The sequence below is a fragment of the Neofelis nebulosa genome, chromosome 1 (assembly GCF_028018385.1).
Source record: "Neofelis nebulosa isolate mNeoNeb1 chromosome 1, mNeoNeb1.pri, whole genome shotgun sequence".
NCBI lineage: Eukaryota > Metazoa > Chordata > Mammalia > Carnivora > Felidae > Neofelis > Neofelis nebulosa.
Window position 1 is genome coordinate 30,107,844 of NC_080782.1, and position 19,870 is coordinate 30,127,713.

The 19,870-nt window shown below is 38.3% G+C and overlaps 1 protein-coding gene across 10 annotated transcripts in view; it reads right to left on the minus strand.

Moving 5' to 3' along the window:
* Positions 1-19,870, minus strand: part of CPLANE1 (ciliogenesis and planar polarity effector complex subunit 1) — a 139,051-nt gene that overhangs the window by 23,949 nt on the left and 95,232 nt on the right. For 6 of the 10 annotated variants that reach the window (XR_009258178.1, XM_058717773.1, XM_058717766.1 and 3 more), the window contains 8 exons: positions 19,345-19,454; positions 18,788-18,983; positions 18,419-18,568; positions 13,398-13,651; positions 9,850-9,934; positions 6,218-6,382; positions 2,410-2,440; positions 1,740-1,871 (listed from right to left, as the gene is read on the minus strand). Coding sequence is in view for 9 of the 10 variants with exons in the window: in XM_058717773.1 (XP_058573756.1) it covers positions 1,740-1,871; positions 2,410-2,440; positions 6,218-6,382; positions 9,850-9,934; positions 13,398-13,651; positions 18,419-18,568; positions 18,788-18,983; positions 19,345-19,454 (1,123 nt within the window). In the remaining variant the exon portion in view is untranslated. The remainder of the gene's footprint in view (positions 1-1,739; positions 1,872-2,409; positions 2,441-6,217; positions 6,383-9,849; positions 9,935-13,397; positions 13,652-18,418; positions 18,569-18,787; positions 18,984-19,344; positions 19,455-19,870) is intronic. The other 4 variants (XM_058717803.1, XM_058717747.1, XM_058717757.1 and 1 more) reach the window with 3 other exon arrangements.

The window sequence follows — 19,870 nt, forward strand, 5'->3', positions numbered from 1 at the left end:
ACATGCAAAAGAATGAAACTGAACCACTTTCTTACACCATACAAAAAAATTAAACTCAAAATGGATTAAGGACCCAAATGTGAGACCTGAAACTACAAAAATCCTAGAGGAGAGCACAGGCCATAATTTCTCTGACATCAGCCATAGCAACATTTTTCTAGATATGTTTCCTGAGGCAAGGAAAACAAAAAGAAAAACACTATTAGGACTACACTGAAATACAAAGCTTCTGCACAGCAAAGGAAACAATCAACGAAACTAAAAGATAACATACTGAATGGGAGAAGATATTTGCAAATGACATATCTGATAAAGGGTTAGTATCCAAAGTATGTAAAGAACTTACACAACTCAACACCAAATAAAACAAATATCCAATTAAAAAATGGGCAGAAGACATGAACAGACATTTCTCCAAAGAAACAGATGGCAAGCAGACACATGAAAAGATGCTCAACATCACTCATCATCAGGCAAGTACAAATCAAAACCACATTATGATATCACCTTACCCCTGTCAGAGTGGCTAAAATAAAAAAACACAGAAAATAACAAGTGTTGGCAAGGATGTGGAGAAAAAGGAACCTTCATACACTGCTGGTAGGAATGCAAACTGGTGCAGCCACTGTGGAAAACAGTATGGAAGTTCTTCAAAAAATTAAAAATAGAACTATCCTATGCTCCAATAATTCTACTACTAGGTATTTACCCAAAGAATACAAAAATTCAAAGGGATATATGCACCCCTATTTTTACTGCATTATTTACAATAGCCAAATTAAGGAAGCAGCCCAAGTGTCCATCAATAGATGAATGGATAAAGAAGTATCCACCAACAGATGAATGGATGTGTGTATATATACATACATACATACATACATACACACACATACATAGAGTAGAATATTACTCAGCCATAAAAAAGAAGAAAATCTTGCCATTTACAACAATATGGATGGAGCTAGAGTATAACTAAGTGAAGTAAGTCAGAGAAAGACAAATACCCTATGTTTTCACTCATATGTGGAATTTCAGAAAAACAAATGAACAAAGAAAAAAAAAAGAGACAAGCCAAAAAACAGACTCTCAACTATAAAACAAACTGATGGTTACCGGAGGGGAGGTGGGTGGGGGATGGGTGAAAAGAAGTGATGGGGATTAAGAGTACATTTGTCTCGATGAGCACTGAGTAATGTATAGAATTGACGGATCACTGTATTGTATGTCCAAAACTAACACTCTATGTTACTATAATGAAATTTTTAAAAACATCAAAATAAATAAATTAAAATATAATAATGACAACAAAAATAAAGTGATGAGACCTTGGGAAAACTCAGAGGATACAGATGTGCTGCTGTATTAAATACACAAGTCTGTCTACTGTTGGGAAAGGGAAGGAGTGACACACAAACATCACATTAAAATATGGCAAATTTTGCGGATACCTGTGTGGCTCAGTCAGCTGAGCCACCAACTCCTGATTTCAGCTCAGTTCATGATATCATGGTCTGTGGGTTTGAGCCCCACATGGGGCTCTGCACTGGCAGCGTGGAGCCTGCTTCAGATTCTCTCTCGTCCTCTCCCTCTGACCCTCCCCCACTCATGCTTGCTTGCTCTCTCTCTCAAAAATAAACATTAAAAAAATTTAAAATAAAATAAAATATGACTAATTTTGAACCATATTCTTGAACCATAAACGTTTTAAATGGGTTAAAAATGAATTATTCAATTATTACCTGGAGATAGTCTTAGCTTGTTGTTCTGTTAAGCCGAGCTCTTCACTGGAAACTCCATCTTTTGTTATAATGTCCTCAATAATGTCGGCAATATCAGTCAATCCAGTCATCTGGAGTGGGTCTACTGAAATACTTCATTTTCAAATGCAATTTGAGAAATAGAAGTCAGTATCTATAACTTAATTACATTAATCAAAAATGAACATGTAAAGTTTAAAAAATGAACATGTAAAACTATGCCTTCCAAGAGCATAAACAAACACCAAAATCATAAACCTAGAACTAATGTTCCTTCTACTTTCCAGTGATCCTCAGTGCAAAAGTCTAATCATCAGTAATTGGTGACTTCTTAGGGGCTCTTAAAAAAATGAACATAAGGCTCAGGAGATCAGTTCTACCCGTCCTGCCTGCTGAATATATAGGCAGTTAAAGAAATGTAGCAAATGCAGTCTATTATATTCTAATTCTTTATGCTAAAACAGTGAAGGATGTAATATAGTAAACCTCAGCTTCTTAAAACATTCCATTCTCAGTGAAAATTAATTATATTTCTAGAGTCCATGAAAAAATATGTAGTGTAGCAGCTCACATACACATGAACAACAAAGTTTTCCACTCAGTTTATGCCCAACTTCAAGTAAAATTGTGAATTAATTCTTAAGATATTTACCTCTCGAATAACTCATCACTGTTATTCACACCTAAAAAAAGAAACATTATTAATAAAAATTTTAGGTCAGTTATCTTTTTACTTTCATCTATTAATCCGATTTAGAAATTATATAACCAGAAATTGAAATATATTTAAACCTCCAAATAGGTTTAAAGATACGTATGTGTAGTATTCTTATCCTCCTCTTGAATAAGCTATTTGGTAGTGAATACTCTCTGCATTTTCAGATTATTGCTTTTCTATCCAGAGTACTCGGAATAATATACTTTAGGAAGTACAGTCCTTTGCTTACTACACAGTTTAAAATACTGAAGTGTTGGGGCGCCTGGGTGGCGCAGTCGGTTAAGCGTCCGACTTCAGTCAGGTCACGATCTCGCGGTCTGTGAGTTCGAGCCCCGCGTCAGGCTCTGGGCTGACGGCTCGGAGCCTGGAGCCTGTTTCCGATTCTGTGTCTCCCTCTCTCTCTGCCCCTCCCCCGTTCATGCTCTGTCTCTCTCTGTCCCAAAAATAAATAAAAAACGTTGAAAAAAAAAAATTAAAAAAAAAAAAATAAATAAAATAAAATACTGAAGTGCAATTTACTAAAACAAAAAACAAAAAAGCTCTGGTGATCTAAAAGTAATACATTTGGGAGAATATCTAATTTTTTAAGATGTTTTATTTTTGAGAGAGAGAGAGAGAGAGAGAGAGAGCAAGTGAGGAGGGGCGGCGGCGGGGGGACCAGAGGATCCCAATGCAGGGCTCAAACTCCTGAACCATGAGATCATAACTATAAATTTCTTTTCTGATTCCTTTTATCAAAGGGCAGAAAAGTGTTATATCCAAATAAATACCTTTTCATAGTAGTTACACAGGATGATTTGATCCTTAGTTCATTTTCAAACCAGTTTTGGAACTCTTCTATGGGACTGCCTTCATAATTTACTGAACACACAGATCGGCTTTATTCCTTGAAAATCACAATTCCTTTTTTTTTTTTTTTAATTCCAAACAGTGACTCTCAGCCTGATTATCTACCTCATTTCCCAGAAATGCCTCTGGAAATCTTGTAGCTATTTCCAAAACTTAGATCTGTTTTCAGTGAGTAAATTATTTGCCACCGTTAAGATCAATCACAAGAAGGGCACCTGGATGGCTCAGTCGTTAAGCATCCAACTCTTGATTTCAGCTTAGGTCATGATCTTGCAGTTTGTAGAGTTCGAGTCCTGCATCGGGCTCTCTGCTATAAGCGCGGAGCCCATTTTGGATCCTCTGTTCTCCCCCCACCCACCCCGCCCCATTCCCCACTTGTGCTCTCTCTCTCACAAATTTTTTTTAAAAACCCACAAGACTGTGCTAAGAAACAGAAGTCAATTTCAAAGGAGAAAATCTAAGCTGGTTTTGAGCATTAGAAGTAAGAGAGTGACTATCCATCCTTCTAAGATGCCAACTTTGGAAGAGAAAACACCCATTAGGGCATCTAAATTCTGTACTCTAAAAAATAATTTGGTTTCCTTTTTAATTTACATTAGATATTGAATACTAGAGAAAAACATTTTAATTATCCATCTTTATATGTGTTATGCCATTTACTGACATTTCTCCTTTCTTCTCTCACTTCCTAACTTAAGAAGCTATTACAATCCTGAATGAATCACCTCCCCAACCTGGTACTTTCCATCTCACTTTTCCTACTTTCTTTTCTTCTTCCTTTAAACATTAAAGATTTTGTCTTTACCCCCATCTTGAAATGATCTTTGACTTCATTTCTCTTATTTTTCTACTTCCTTTTAATATCAGAATTCTTAAGTAGTCTATACTTACAGCTTCTTGAGCCTATCTCTATCCCCAGCCAGCTTTCTTCTACTCTTCATATTTATATTGAAAGTACCCAATGTCCTTAACAAATTCAATCTTTATTCTTGACTTTATGGATTCTTGTGAAACTGTTAGCCACTTACTACTTCTTGAAAATCCCTTGCCAGAGTCTACTTGTCCATGTCCCTCACTGGGAGGCTCCCCTTCCTCTCTACAGGGTGACATTTCACAGGTTGCTCTTTGGCATTTTCCCTTTTTCCATATTGCTTGGTGATAACAGATGCACTAATTCTTAACTATATAATTATATAAAAGGCTCTTACATCTGTTTTTCAGGCTTAAACCTCTCATCAAGTTCCACTTCCTATAAAAAACTGGATCCTAAATATGGCCATTTATATACCCCAGCATCACATTCAACTATTACAATTGGTCTACAGGTGCTCTCGAATTTGACATCAGAGCTAGGATATCCTCATGCCTATAGTCTAACAACACAAAGTAGCCATTCATTTTCTCCTTCTCCTCTTTTATCCACTTAGTGACAGCAGTTGCCTATTCAGAATGTCTCTCGCTTTCTTACACACTGCCCAGGTTCTTACTGTTTCACAGGCCAGATGAATTTAACAGCTCACCAAAGGATCTCTGCCTCCATTCTAGTCTTTCTCAAAACCCCCTCATTATACTTTTCTGCTCAGAATTCTCCAGTGATTCCCTGGGATAAAATGGAGTTTATGCTTCTCACATACAGTCAGAACTCTCTGCAACCTCCTTAACGTCATTTGTCATCTCTCCCCTGTAAGTGGGGAGAGAAAAGCTGCCGATGACGGAGACCCTAGAGGAATCAGGTTCGCAGCTCAGTGCTTTATATACAATAGTCAACCTTCACAACAACCTGGTGAAGCAGAAATGATTGTCTCCCCGTGATGACTAAAACACAAATGGAATCTACAAAGAACTTAGAGAAAAAAATTACAGGACTTAAAGCCAGATTCTTACTAGTTTTATTTAAATAACAGCAATGTCATTTAAAAATACCATCTTTGGGGAGCCTGGGTGGCTCAGCTGATTGAGCTTTTTATTCTTGATTTCGGCTCAGGTCATGATCTCATGGCTCATGGGTTCAAGCCCCATGTCAGGCTCTGTGCTGACAGCATGGAGCCTGCTTGGGATTCTCTGTCTCACTCTCTCTGTGCCCTTCCCCAACTCTCTCTCTCTCAAAATAAATAAATAAACCTTACACAACAGTTTTTTTAAATAGCATTTTTACTGCTTATATTAACTTTAAAAATGATAATAAAATATACTATAAACCCTCAGTAAATTCATCATTTTTGACCATCAATAGCTAAGGGCTAAAAAATATATATTTCAAAGCCACTATCAGTAGCCCAAGTGTTATATTTAGTATAACCTATTATTCATATGACAAAATGTATTTGTTAGGACTAAACAATAGCATTTTAACTGCCAGCTCCAAATGAAACAGAAAAATAGCACTAAACTTTTCTAAGTCTCAATATCCTCCACTATAAAATGGGGACAATAATGGCATCTACCTCACAGGTTAGGCTTACACCAGGGTCAATGCATGTAACACAGCAATATCGGGGACCCAGCAGAGGCTCAATACACTACAGCTGTTGTTTTGTTTTCATAATTAAAACTCCAGGTTCTCAATGTTGGCAGAGTTTGAATTTCTCAATTTTTGTAAAAATCAGATAGTACAGTAATTCCAGTTGCTATACACTTAACATTTTATTAAAATAACTTGGAGATATCTAATCATACATTATATCTTGTTAGAGATATATCCTTGCAATATCTAATGAAGATGACAATACAGTTCTTCAATAAATGGTACAAATTGTAACTTCCCTTGCCCCAAAATTTATAAATATTGCAAAATGGCTTCACAAATCCTTCACAACTGTGTTCCCAGTAAACACTCTTCAGCAATAGTGTATTGGAAGATAAGAGTGTAAACAAAAAAAGGGAAGAACAATACCAGGAGAAGTTGTACTCTGGCCACTGAAAAGGCTGACCGCTGAATCAGCAGAAGGAAATACACAGGTTTTCTGACTAGAATGAGTTTCTGTTACTGAAAATTCAGCTTCTGAAATCTCCTCTTTGTCACTTTGATCCTCCTCATTCCTATGAGTCAGGAAATGTGCTAATCCAAAGGAAAATAGTAGAAGAAAGAAAGCACAGGGAAAAAAGATACAACACTTAGTTAACCCTTTTACATGGCAACAGATAGAAGTTTACAACGTATTATTTTGATAACTTTCCACTATATAATGATATAATTGAATATATTTAAAACTTAACCTCTCTCACAGTAAAAAAAAAAATTATGCTTTTTTTTTTTTAAATTAAGTTTATTATTTTTTTAAAGTTTATTTATTTTGAGAGAGAGCAAAAGAGAGAAAGGAGAGAGAGAGAGAATGTGAGCAGGGAATGGGCAGAGAGAGAGTGTGAGAGAGAATCCCAAGCAGGCTCTGTGTTGTCAGAGCAGAGCCTGATGCAGGACTTGAACTCACGAACCATGAGATCATGGCCTGCGCTGAAATCAAGAACTGGACACTTAACCAATTAAGCCACCCAGGCACCCCAAAACTGTTAAGTTTATTATCAGTTTCAGAAAACATGGCAGACTGAGCTGAAGTGGACAGGTTCATACCCTGTTATAAAAACACAGAAGAAATGCTAAATTAAAAAAAAAAAAAAAAGATTAGGGACACTGGCTGGCTTAGTCAGTAGAGCATGTGACTCCTCATCTCAAGGTCATGCGGTTGTGAGTTCAACTCCCACATTGAGCATGGAGCCTACTTAAAAGGAATTAAAAAATAAAATAAATAGATTAATATGCAAACAAGCCCTGTAAATAAAGAAATCCCTCAGTGCCAGAAAAGAAAAAGGAATCAAAGCTGGGCAATATATGGAGAAGGATGCTGGGATAATCCATAGAGAAACAGGAGATGTGGTTTCTGCCATCAGCCATGGGGAGAACTGAGCTACCTTCACATGGCCTAGAGCACTAAAGGATAGGTCTGTCCATAAAATGAGGATAAGAAAAACCATGGAGAAGCAGCAAAGAAGTTTTCTATCTTCCTGAATGGTAGATGGGAGAAAAATAAGTCAACTCTGAGAAATCAAAACCTCTGTCTTGCCACAAGCAGATATGGGATCTGAATTTATACCATCTATGTAGTAAAGCAACTCCAAGCCAAGAAATGTATAGGAAAACTTGTTCCCCAAACTCTTTCTACTTCAGCAGATAGCAAGAAGCAAATACAAAACCACTTCAAAGACAAGTGTATACAACCCAGCAGAACTCTCCTAAAGATAAGTTCATGATAAAAAAAAAAAAAAAAAAAATTACAGGGGTGCCTGGGTGGCTCAGTCATTTAAGTGTCCAACTTTGGTTCAGGTCATGATCTCATGGTGTGTGGGTTTGAGCCCCACGCCAGGCGCTGTGCTGACAACTCAGAGTCTGGAGCTTATTTCAGATTCTGTGTCTGCCCCTCCCCTGCTTGCTCTCTATCTTTCTCTACCCCAAAAATAAAAATGTTAAAAAAAATTTTTTTAATTACAAATCGCACAAAGAAACAACCATGAAAGAGAGCAGTATGCAGATTTGACTACTGAGAATATGCACACATGAAGTAAAACAGTATGAAAGGGCATAAAATATTACTAAAATCATTAAATAGATAAAAGGGCATAGAAACCATAATAAAAGAACAGGATAGTACATCCAGCAAACAGATAGATTTGAAAAAGAAATAAACAGAACCTGTAGACATTAAGAATGCAGTAAAAAAAAAAAAAAAAATTAAATCCTACAGCAAAGAAGACACGGAAGAGAAAATTAGTAAACTAAAAGACAGATTGGATGACATCACCCTGAGTATATCACTGAGAGATAAAAAGATGGCAATTAATAGTTAAGAGACAGAATAAAGCGAGAAGGTCCAAATAGCTGGTGTTTTAGAAAACAGAACAGAAAGAATGGGGAGGAAGCAATACTCCAAAAGGAAATGGATGAAAAATAACCAACATTAAACCTGCAACTTAAAGAATCATTCCTCTCCCATATAGAATAAATTTTTAAAATGAGACACACTTGTATCAAGACACACTTGTATTTACACTGAGACACACTTGTATCAAAAATATAAAATAAGCCAAAAATAAAGAGAAAATTCCAGGGGCACCTGGGTAGCTCAGTTGGGTAAGCATCTTACTCTTTATTTTTCAGCTCAGGTCATGATCTCACAGTTTGTGAGAGATCACAAACTGGGCATGGAGCCTGCTCAAGATCCTCTCTCTCTGCTCCCCTCTCTCCCTCTGCTCCTCCCCTGTATGTGTGTGCTTACTCTCTCAAACAAACATAATACAATGAAAATGTAAATAAATTAAAAATATAGCCCTAACCCCATAATATTGAGAATCTAAAAATCCCTTTCACAAACTAGATATTTTTTTTCTAAGTTTATTTATTTATTTTGAGAGAGTGAGTGAGCAGAAGTGGGGGAGAAGCAGAGAGAGGGAGAGAGAGGAGGAAAGAGAGAGGGAGAGAGAGATACCAAGAAGGCTCTGTGCTGTCAGCATGGAGACCCAAGCGAACTGTGAGATCATTACCTCAGCCAAAACCAAGAGTTGAACACTTAACAGAGTAAGCCACCCAGATGTCCCTAAAGAAGACATATTAATACAAATTACAAACTACTTAGATCTGAACAACACCAAAACGTGGTTCATATCAACACTCCTGTCTGGGTCCTTACAAGAACATGTTCGGCTTCAAATGCACACATTAGAAAAAGATAAAGAATGAAGTTAGGAAAAGGTCAACAGGTTAAGCCCTCAAAAACAGAAGAAATCATAAAGCTAAGAATAGAAATTTATGAAAAAGAAAATTAGGAGCGCCTGGGTGGCTTGGTCAGTTAAGCATTCAACTCTTGGTTTCAGCTCAGGTCATACTCTCACAGTTCATGAGTTTGAGCCCCGCATTGGGCTTCTCTGCTGTCAGCACAGAGCCTCCTTGGGATTCTCTGTCCCCCTCTCTCTGCCCTTCCCCCACTTGCACTCTCTCTCTCTCTCTCTCTCAACAATAAACATTAAAAAAAAATTAAACAGAATCAACAAACCAAAGCCTGTTTTTAAAAAACGCATTACATTGCTGACAAGACTGAAAGAAAGACAGTGTAAGGATAACAACTATAGATATAGTAGAAAAGTTTTTAAGTACCCTCGTTTCATTATTTCGATGAGAAATGCAAAAACATACCATCTCACCACTGCCTGGCCATTTAATCAGAACCTCAAATTCCAGTTCTGCAGATGACCAGGGACAAAGAGCAACCACAGCACAAAGCTGTGTGCAACCTCAGCGAGTGTGTGGCTGGTGCTGCCCCACTCTAGGAGTTTACAGCACTGGCTTCTCAGGAAAAAATGGCATGGGTGGGAGCCAATCACATGATCACAAAAATATCCTAATCTAACAATTAGGGGACTGATGGCTTCAGCTCACAAATGAAAACTGTCCCCAATTCTGGCACTCCCAAGGGCAATGCTTCCCCTTTCAGAGCAAGGTCAGGCCCCCCTGCTCTCCCCCCCACCACACACACAAACCTTCCAAAATACCAGTGGCTTTTGAAGCAGATGTTTTTTCAGATTCAAGACCAGAGGACAATTCAATATGGTCTAAGGATGCACCCTGTAGAAAAACACATACAAAAAAATAACTTGAAAATTTTAGTTTGATAATTTCACAACATTGTTAAATAATTTTATGTTCATTTTAAATATTAAGGGAACAAGTGAAAGAAATGGGATTACATCCAGTAAGAGCTAAATGGTGGGGACAGATAAAGAGAAGGAAATTTTTATCTATTTGTAGTCTAAATGATTTAACCTTTCCTAAGGAAAACAGCATCACATAATTTTAGACTGGGGAGGAATGTTAATTACCACTTAGACAAAACCTTCATTTTACAGATGAGAGAAGAGGGCCCAAAGAAATTGAGTGACTTTCTTAGTGGCAGAATATGGATCTCAACCTAGGTCTTCAAAGCCCCTCGTCAGCACTTGTGCAAAAGTATCCCTCTGCCTCTTCCAGGCTTACAGTCTGTTCTATTAATTAAAATACACAAGTCAAAACCTCTGTATTTATGTGTACATTACAACAGGATGAGAATATTTTAAAACAATATGCCCAACATTTCATTTAAATTAGTGCTAGCTCCTTCAAAGTAGTCACCTTAGCAGACTAAATACTTTTGGAGTTTGAGCAACCTCTCTTCCTTTGAAATTGTCTCCCAAGCTTGTGCTACAATTATTATTAACTGTTCTGGTGATAAGTCTTTATTATATAAATGTGATTTTATTACTGTCAGAATCTAAAACTGAGAGAGCAAAGATAGCCATTAAATAAACATTCATCAAATGCCTGACATGTGCCAAGCAAAAGGCACAATCCCTGTCCTCCAATGTTAAAAAAGGCTTGGGCCGAGAGGGGAGCGGTTACAGAATTTTTAGGAACTTTTTCAAAATACATGTGTGTGATCTGCACCCTTCCCCTTGCCAAGCCACTGCCCCTTCCTCTGTCCATACCCTACCACCCCAGATTCAGTAGGCCTGCCATGTATATTTTGAAAAAGATCACGACTTACACATCTGTCCTTTTATGTAATGGATCCAGATATGTGGAAATTCCTTCTCGAAACTCTTCCTTTGGCTTGCTTTCTCCTGAGTCTCTTACTACCTCAGAATGTTCCTTCTCAAGCTTTGTGGTTGAATCTTCATCTTTAAAAGTTTGTGCACCCACAAAATTCTGTCCTTTATCCTCTTTTACTTCTCATTCAGTGTACTCTCTCTGGGTGAATGCCCTATTATGATTCGAACTTCCTCCTAAGGACTCTAAAATCTGTACCATCAACCCAAATCTAGCTCCTAAGCTCCAGAAGCATATATCCAACTGCCTACTAATCTCACAGCACCTCAAATTTAACATGTTTCTGACTGAAATCACTGTGCCTCCCTCCTCCCAAAACACACATACTACTTCTTCCCTAGTTTGGAAAATGACTCCAGGCTCAAAATCTGGACACCAATGTGATCTTTCTATTCTTCACCTTCCCACAACCGATCACCCTCTGAGTCCTGCAACATCCTTCCCTTCATCCTCAATGCTAAAGTTCAGGTTATTGTTACTTCTTGGCTTGGTATTCAGTGGATCTCAAACATCAATCAGTAAACCCAGTATAGAGCTAACTACAAAAATTACAGAGCTAGCTACATAAGAATCATTTTTGAAGCTTACTAATAACACAAATTCCTGGGTCCCACCCTAGGATTACTTAAAATCAGAATCTCAGGGGTATGAGGCCATAAGTTTGCAATTCTAACAAGTTCCCCAAGATGACTCTAATGAGTCAGTTTAGAACCACTGTGACCCAGTTGATCTCCCTGTTCTCAGTCTTATCCTCTCCAATCTCCCCTCCACACTGCTGCCAGAGTATCTGATCATATCATTTCACTGCTTAAAATTCTTCAATGGTTTCCTACTGCCTATTTATGGGATAAAATCCTAATCACTTGACATGGAAAACAATACTTTCCATCATGCCTTACCTGCCCCTACCTACCTCTACTGCCAGATGTCTTAAAGCCCAGTACCATCAACCTCTACCTCACAATGTCCCATCAGCCTTTCCTTATCTCACTGATGAATATCAATTCATTATCAGCTCAAGAGTAAGCTCTACAGAGCCTTCTCTGATGCCACCCCTTCACTCACTCACTTCTCTAGTCACAACAGGTCGTGTGTCCCATACTGTTCTCACTGCACCCTGTTCATACGCATATACTGGGGTATACATCTGTCTTCCCTTGTTAGATTCTAAGCTGCTTGAGAGTAGTGACTATGTATGCCTTGTTTATCTTTCCATTCCCACAACTTAGCACATGGCCCAGCATATAGCAGAAGCTCAACGTTTACTGAAGGAACAAACTCTTGGACTCTGGAGCAAGCCAGGATTAAGACTAGATTCAAGGCTAAGTAACGTATTTGGCTTTAGATATGCTTAGTATACTAGGACATAAAGCAACTTTGAAAGTGATTCCTTGAAATAAGGAGTTCCAAAGATGACTCTGAAACTTAACACTCATTTTGAAGTGATATATTTAAGTCTGGGTTAAAAAAAACAAAAAGGAAAACAACCAAATAAACATCATAATAATGTTACTTAATAGTAGCCCTACCTCGTATTTTTTCAGTGTAATTTCACATGTGTTTAATCTTAACTTTTTAATATGTGTTAAGTGTTTGAATTAAAGAAATACTATAAACCTAATAAATACATCTTTTAAAATCTCAACCTGCTAGCAACCTGGAATATTTGTTAGGTAAGTCAGTGATGGAATTCTTATCCTGCAGACCAATTTGCATTTCCCAATACAAGGCTTTTACACACTCAAAATATTTTTACTGTTAGTTCCTTAATCTTTATTTTATGTGAATTTTACTTCCTAAAAAAAAAAAGGTTTGTGCAAAATAATTAATTCATGTTTAAGACTTCCTTTCTATTTGTCTAACTACCATGATAATACACATAAATAATCACTTTCTCATGAGTATTTTTTAAAGATACAGAAACCATCTAAGGACTACTATTCCCATTGTATAAAATATTTAAAAGAAACCGAGAATTCCAAATATAAAGACAACAATATTTGTAAAGTTAAAAAAAAAATCTTGCTTAAGAAAATGATAATTAAGGGCAGGGTTCATTTAAAACCACATTCTTGTTTTCTAATTCAACTATTTCTTTTCATGGTAGGAAGCACTGGTTCACTTCTTAAAAGTTTAAGGCAGTGGTCCTCAACTGGGGGTGATTTTGCCACCCAAAGAACATTTGGCAACATCTGAAGACATTTTTATTATTATTATGCTACTAAACATCCTACAATGCACAGGACGGCCTCCTACAACAAAGAGTTATCTGGCCCAAATGTCAGTCATGCTGAGGTTGAGAAACCCTAAATTCAAAAAATAAATAAATTAATTAATTAATTAATTTCCCATTATTTTGAAAAATCAAATGTCCATCCAAACTTACATCACACCAAAATCTAATAACTCAGTAACAAACAAATAGCTAAAATAAAAGACAGTCTACCTTATCACGATGTCGATCTAGCACTTTTTGTCTGGGGCAATCCCGTTCTATGTTTTCAGCAATGTTCTCTATTGCTAACAGTTGTTCATCAATTTTCTGAAGCTTAGACGTAAGATGCTCTAGCCGGCGAGCTGCAGAGCTCTGTGCGGGACGAGCCGCAGAGACATCCCGCAGTAGCTCCCAGAGCAGATACTCCTCTGCGGCAGATGACTTTGAGCTCTGCTCTTTGAATCGGCAATCTGGCTTCAGCATATCTAAATAGTAATAAAGGTAATATCAGAATTGATTACAATTAAGGGAGAAGTAGATGCTGATGATCTAATTTTTTTGAAGACCTCAGTTTAAGTCAACAAAACATTCCTTCAGAAATTTTCTAACACTTCAGCTTCCTGACTTCTGAGAGTTGTCTGTTGTGAAATAAGAATATGTAACAGTATTACTATTACCATAGGACTCCGTATACAAGGCAGTTTGAATGTTACTTTTACCCTCTGCTTCATCAAAAAGCAACTTTATTTAATATTCTTGACTTTTTAAAAACTCTACTTGAAAACCAACAATGTCACACAGTAAAAGCCAGGCCTGCTGTGGGCCATTACCAACTCTACATGGGATCTCAGGCTAACACCAAACCTCTCAAGACCAATATCAAAGCCAATGACTCTCCCTTACTCTTCAAGTCAATTGATTCTTGTCCCAAATTTGAAACACTTTTTTAAATGCATCCTTTTTCTGGCTTCTGGGTCTCTTCCTCCCCTTACTGGTCTTCCATCTTAGTTGTCTTCTTGTTCTTCTCTTCTGCACCTGCCCCTCTGACCCATCAGTATTTCCAGGGTGCCAATCTCTGCTCACTTTTCTTCTCACCCTGCCCACTCTCCCTGGGTGATGTCACTGATGCACAGGTGACTCTCAAATTCACATGGCACCTTTGTGAGCTCCAGCCCTGTGTCCTGGATATCTCATTTAGGTTGTCCCAAAAGCACACCAATCGAAACTCTGCCCCTCCAACCTGCCCCCTCTTCCTGATTCCCCAGGTTGGTGAACAGCACTATCATTCACCCAGGTTCCTAAGCCACAGGCCTGAGAGTCATTCAAGCTTCTTCTCTTTCCTTCAGATCCAAAGTAACACCGAATATTGAGGATTACCAACCAAAATCTCCATTCCTACTACCACTGCTTAGGTGAAGCTTTCACAATAGATAGACGCTAATTAGTATCTCTATTTTGCCCTCATGTAGTCCATCTTCCACACAGATTTTTTTTTAAATTTTTTATTTGAGAGAGAGAGAATGCAAGTGGGGGAGAGGGGCAGGGGGAGAGAGAGAGAGAATCTCTCTCTTTTTTTTTTTAGTTTATTTATTCATTTTCAGAGAAAGAGAGAGTACAATGTGTGCACAACCAGGGAAGCACAGAGAGAGTAAGAGAGAGAATCCTAAGCAGGATCCACTCTGTCAGAGCAGAATCTGACCCGGGACTGGATCTCACGAACCATGAGATTATGACCCAAACCAAGATCAGGAGTCAAATGCTCAACTGACTGAGCCACCCAGGTGTCCCCCCTCTCAAGATCTTTTAAAAGACAAATCTGATATTGTTCCTTTCTCACCTCAAAGTCTTCAGTGTTTCTCTAATGCCTTCATCTTAAAAGTCCAAATGCCTGTGAGGACAATGACATTCAGTCTTTCCTCTGCCCCCCTCTCCAGCTCATCTCTTGCTGTTTCTTAAACAAGCAAACTGCTCCACTGCCTCTAAACCAAATGAACTTCAATTTTCTCAATCTCTGCAGGCCTCATCAAACTTCCAAGTCATTGCACAACCTATTCTCTCAGTCTGTATGCCTTTTGTCTCACCAAGTCCTACTTTCCTTTAAGATTCCATTTAGGCGTCTCTCCTCCCAATAGTCCAGTCCTCCCTGGAGATGGATTACACGGTGTATTCCCCAAGAATCTCATCCATACCACCTTGACAGCACTTACCATGCTGTGTCATAATCATCTCCTTCTCTGCCTTCCTTTCCTCCTGTAGGTGAGCCCACAGGCAGAGAACCTGGTAGTACTCTCTTCTTCAGCCCTGATATCTGGCCCCTGTCTTAGCGTTTATTGAATAGTCACTCAAATGAGGATTATGATGCCTGTCCTACCTAACTCAAAGAGGTTTGTGAGGATCAAATTATGCAACAAAACACTCTGAAAAATGTGAATCACTAAATACATGGAATCACTAAATATATAAATATATAGTGCTTATTATCTCCCAGCCCCAGTCTAGCGTGAAGCTTCCGATGAGAAGATAATGGTAAATTCCAATGCTGGCAATGGTGGTTGTATTATCTTCCCCTACCTGTTTTGGCCTTACTTTTTTTTTTTTTTTTTTATAAGGAATCTCTACACCTAACGTGAGGCTCAAACTCATGAACCTGAGATTCAAGAGTTGCATGCTCTTCTGACTGATCCAGTCAGGCACCCCTGGCCTTACCTTTTTATAGCTTGACTCACAGTACTTTACCATCTATCCTTCCTGTTTCTCAGCAGCCTGAAGTCACTTAGTCCCTTAGTCACTCTCAGGAAAGAATTTCATATACAAACTTCACGTAGAAAATGTAGCAAAAGAACCAGACATGCTCAAAATCCAGAATGGCCTACATACATAATGAAACATAGCTTCCCTTTCTCTGGAGAATCTGCTCCACTCCCACTGACTAACAGCAAAAATCTAGGAGGGTTAAATACTGAGTTCCACTGACACTGAAATGTTCTCCCTCTGTCCATCCAGCAAAGCTCTGCTTGCTATTAATAGCTGAAAGCATTCCTTTTGGAGATGGTTTCTAAAATAGGAAGCTGCTGTCATTCAAAATGGTGAGCAAGTATCACTAAAAGCAGAAATTATTATTTGTTTTGCTTTTGTTTTAAATACTTAGGGACCCTGTCCTCCCTTCTGCCAGCCTTTTGCTATAATACAAATCCCACTCAACTCTATTGTATAACTATATTCTGAATCTTTAAAAAAAAGTTTTTTTTAATGTTTATTTACTTGTGAGAGAGAAAGACAGACAGAGTGTGACCAAGGGGTGGGGGGGGGGGGGGGGCGCAGAGAGAGGAAGACACAAAATCTGAAGCTGGTTCCAGGCTCTGAGCTGTCAGCACAGAGCCCGACGTGGGCTCGAACTCACGAACGGTGAGATCATGACCTGAGCCGAAGTCAGATGCTTAACCGACTGAGCCACCCAGGCGCCCCTATATTCTGAATCTTTAAGGTATGTTATATAAATACCATGATGGAATTTATTTTCAAAATATAAAACTCTTCCTTTTCATTGGCATTTTAAAGTTGCTTGATTTAATAAAGGGAGAAGGGTCCGCTAACATATTTTTATAACCAGATCCAGAGAATGATCTTCCACAAGGTGGAATAGACTTGATCTCACTGATGAAGGAAATTAACCAGTAGCTTGTAAGTAATTTGAAATGCTAGCTGAGCACAGTCAGGATCACAGGGAGATGGGTGTGGTTCCAGTTGATGGGTGTGAAAATGAAGGGAAACTAATTAAGTAGCCCACAGGTATTTGGCTGGATGTAACCCACATGACAACCCTATGAGGTTGTATCTCACAGAGATGCAAGTAAGGATCAGATAAAGTTAATTTACTTGCAAAAAGTATCCAAACTCTGAAGTGACAGAGCTGGGACTAAAAACTGGGTCTGTTCTATTTGAATCTAAAAGTTAACCTCTGGGGTGCCTGGGTGGCTCAGGCGGTTAAGCGTCCGACTTTAGCTCAGGTCATGAGGTCACACTTCATGGATTTGAGCTCTGAGCCTGTTTCAGATTCTGTGTTTCCCTCTTTCTCTCTCTCTGCCCCTTCCCCATTTGTGCTGTTTCTCGCTCTCTCTCTCAAAAATAAATACTTTTTTTTAATTAAAAAAATAAAAGTCAAGCTCTTTTCACTTCCCCACACACTTCCCCAGCCTGAAAGATGGTTAGCTTCATACATTCTCCCTCCAGTACCCATGCACCAAACAGCCCCAAGACAGGAGAGAGAAAGGGCAAAGGCTTCAAAATCTGAAATGCTAGCACTTACTGGTACACACAGCTGTAACACACATGCCCCAACACATCCTAAAGTGAGGTTTCCCTGCCACCCATCCTTCCTCAAATCTCCTGAGTGCACATTGTTGATACACAATTAGCAGGCAGGGCTGGACTCTGCCCCCCAAGCATCTGACAACCATAAGGCTGGGTCCACTCCTCCCAACAGCTGTGGAACCCAGAAGAGAGACTGAGCTTCTATTGCAGGAAGTCTGATTGCATATTAAGATTATTCTAATCATCTACTGGATGTAATAACTTTAGGTTTTGGAGAAATATTCTTCTAAATCTTACAAATATTTAGCAATAATACAACCTGGCTTATAACTATAAACTGAATATTTTATTAGTAATATTTTATGGTTGGCTACATACTTGTGTATTTTCTATGTGCTATTCTAGAATCTCCCACCTTTTTAAAGTTTATTTTTGACGAAGGGGTGGGGGGGAGAAAGAAAGAAGAGCACGTGCATGTGTTCAGGGAAGGGGTAGAGAGAGAGGGAGAGAGAGAGAATCCCAAGCAGGCTCTGCATTGTCAGCCCCAATTCGGGGCTCGATCTCACGAACCATGAGATCATGACCTGAGCCAAAATCAAGTGTCAGAGGCTTAAGTGAGCCGCCTCTCCTACCTTTGTCAATGTGAGAATTCCTTTTTAACACCAAAGCACTCATGACATCCCACAGGATATTTATTTTTAGCCTCCTTACTTAAGAAAAGACATATGTGGAAACAGAGCTGTAGTCTCCTTGCAAAACACCCATGAGTCCCAGCCTTGGAACCATGACTCTACCTCATTTACCTATCTGCCCCCACTCTCCTTACCAAGGGAAAAGCCTTTTCCTGGCTTCTTTTGCAATTACCAAGTTTTAGAGCTTATCTCTATACAACAGTAATTTAGAGAAGGGGGAGAATCATGTTCCACAGCTAGAGCATTCACCTGTATCCTGCTGTATTTCTGATGGTATAGGTGAGGCGATAGCAGGCTCCTTCTCTTCTGAAATTGCTGCCCTCCAGCTTCTTCCATCTAGACAGGATGGAGACACTTTTGCAGGTTTAAAAAATAAATCTGTGGTGGAAGTGGCAGACTCTATCAAGAATATGAAAAGCATACAAAGATTGATTCTAACCTTCTAAATAAGGTATTTAAGAGACGAGTAGAACATTTCTAGATGTGAATATAAACATCCAGAAGTATAGTAGGTTTGCAAGAGGAGTGCTAAGAGACCTAAGAAGGGGGAATGAGGCTATACTGAAGAATTTTTCAAAATGTTTTTAACCTACTTAAAAGGCAAGAAAAAATTATTACCTTCATTCTTAAAACTGTGCAGGGGGACAGTGTTTGTAACTGAAGCTGCCATATAATGTAACTCTGCAGAAGATGGGACTTCCAGATGATCACTTTGCTGTCTGATAATATTATCATCTGAAGGCTCTTCTCTGACAGGCAATTCCTGTAGATCATCAGCTTTAATGTCAACTACATTTATGTAAGTGTGTCCAACCTGAACCAAAACACATAAAATCAAAGAGAGTTACATTCTTTTTACTCTATAGAGCCACTCTGAATCCTCTTCCCCTGTAAAAAAAAAAAAAAAAAAAAAAAAAAGGTTTAATCCTAAACAAGAGGAGCTTATATGAATTTAACTTAGGGAAAGCTGCAGGAAGTATGTGTTATGGTCTTGGCTTACAATACTTTGGGGCATAATATCTAAATCTTAATTTTTTGATCTTTTCAACAAAGTAGCAGATGAGATTTTAGCCTCATTTCATCTATACAAATGAATAATGCAGATGACCATAATAAATTTTAGCACAAAGGTATTATTATAACCTCTGAACAAAGCCCAATACCAAATTTAGTACCGGATCAGATGGTGAAGGTGACAAAGGTTTCTCTGATATTTCAGTGGAAAGTTTGAGATTTAAATATACATCTGGTGCCAACACTTCAGGAACATTCAAAGGCTCATGTTCTGAAAATTAAGAAAAGAATCATCAGGAATATTTAAAAAATCTACTAATAACTCCAAGTCATTAGCATTGTAACAAGTAAGCAACAAACAACGTAAAATTTTTTTGTTAAAAATCTAAGTAGGGGGCACCTTGCTGGCTCAGTCAGTGGAGTACGTGGCTCCTGATCTCAGGGTTGTGAGTTTGGCCCCAGGTTGGATATAGAGATTACTTAAAAATAAAATCTTAAAAAAAAAAAATCAAAGTAGAAGCTTCACAGGTATAAATAAATTTATTCTATCCTAAGGGCAATTTACTCTGGAGTAATTAATAATTAAATGCAGATTGATTAGTGCTTTTTTCATATGAATGATTCACAAGAATAATAAAGTGTCTAAGTAATGTCAAGAAAACGCTGTAATTTCCTATTTCCATTTCA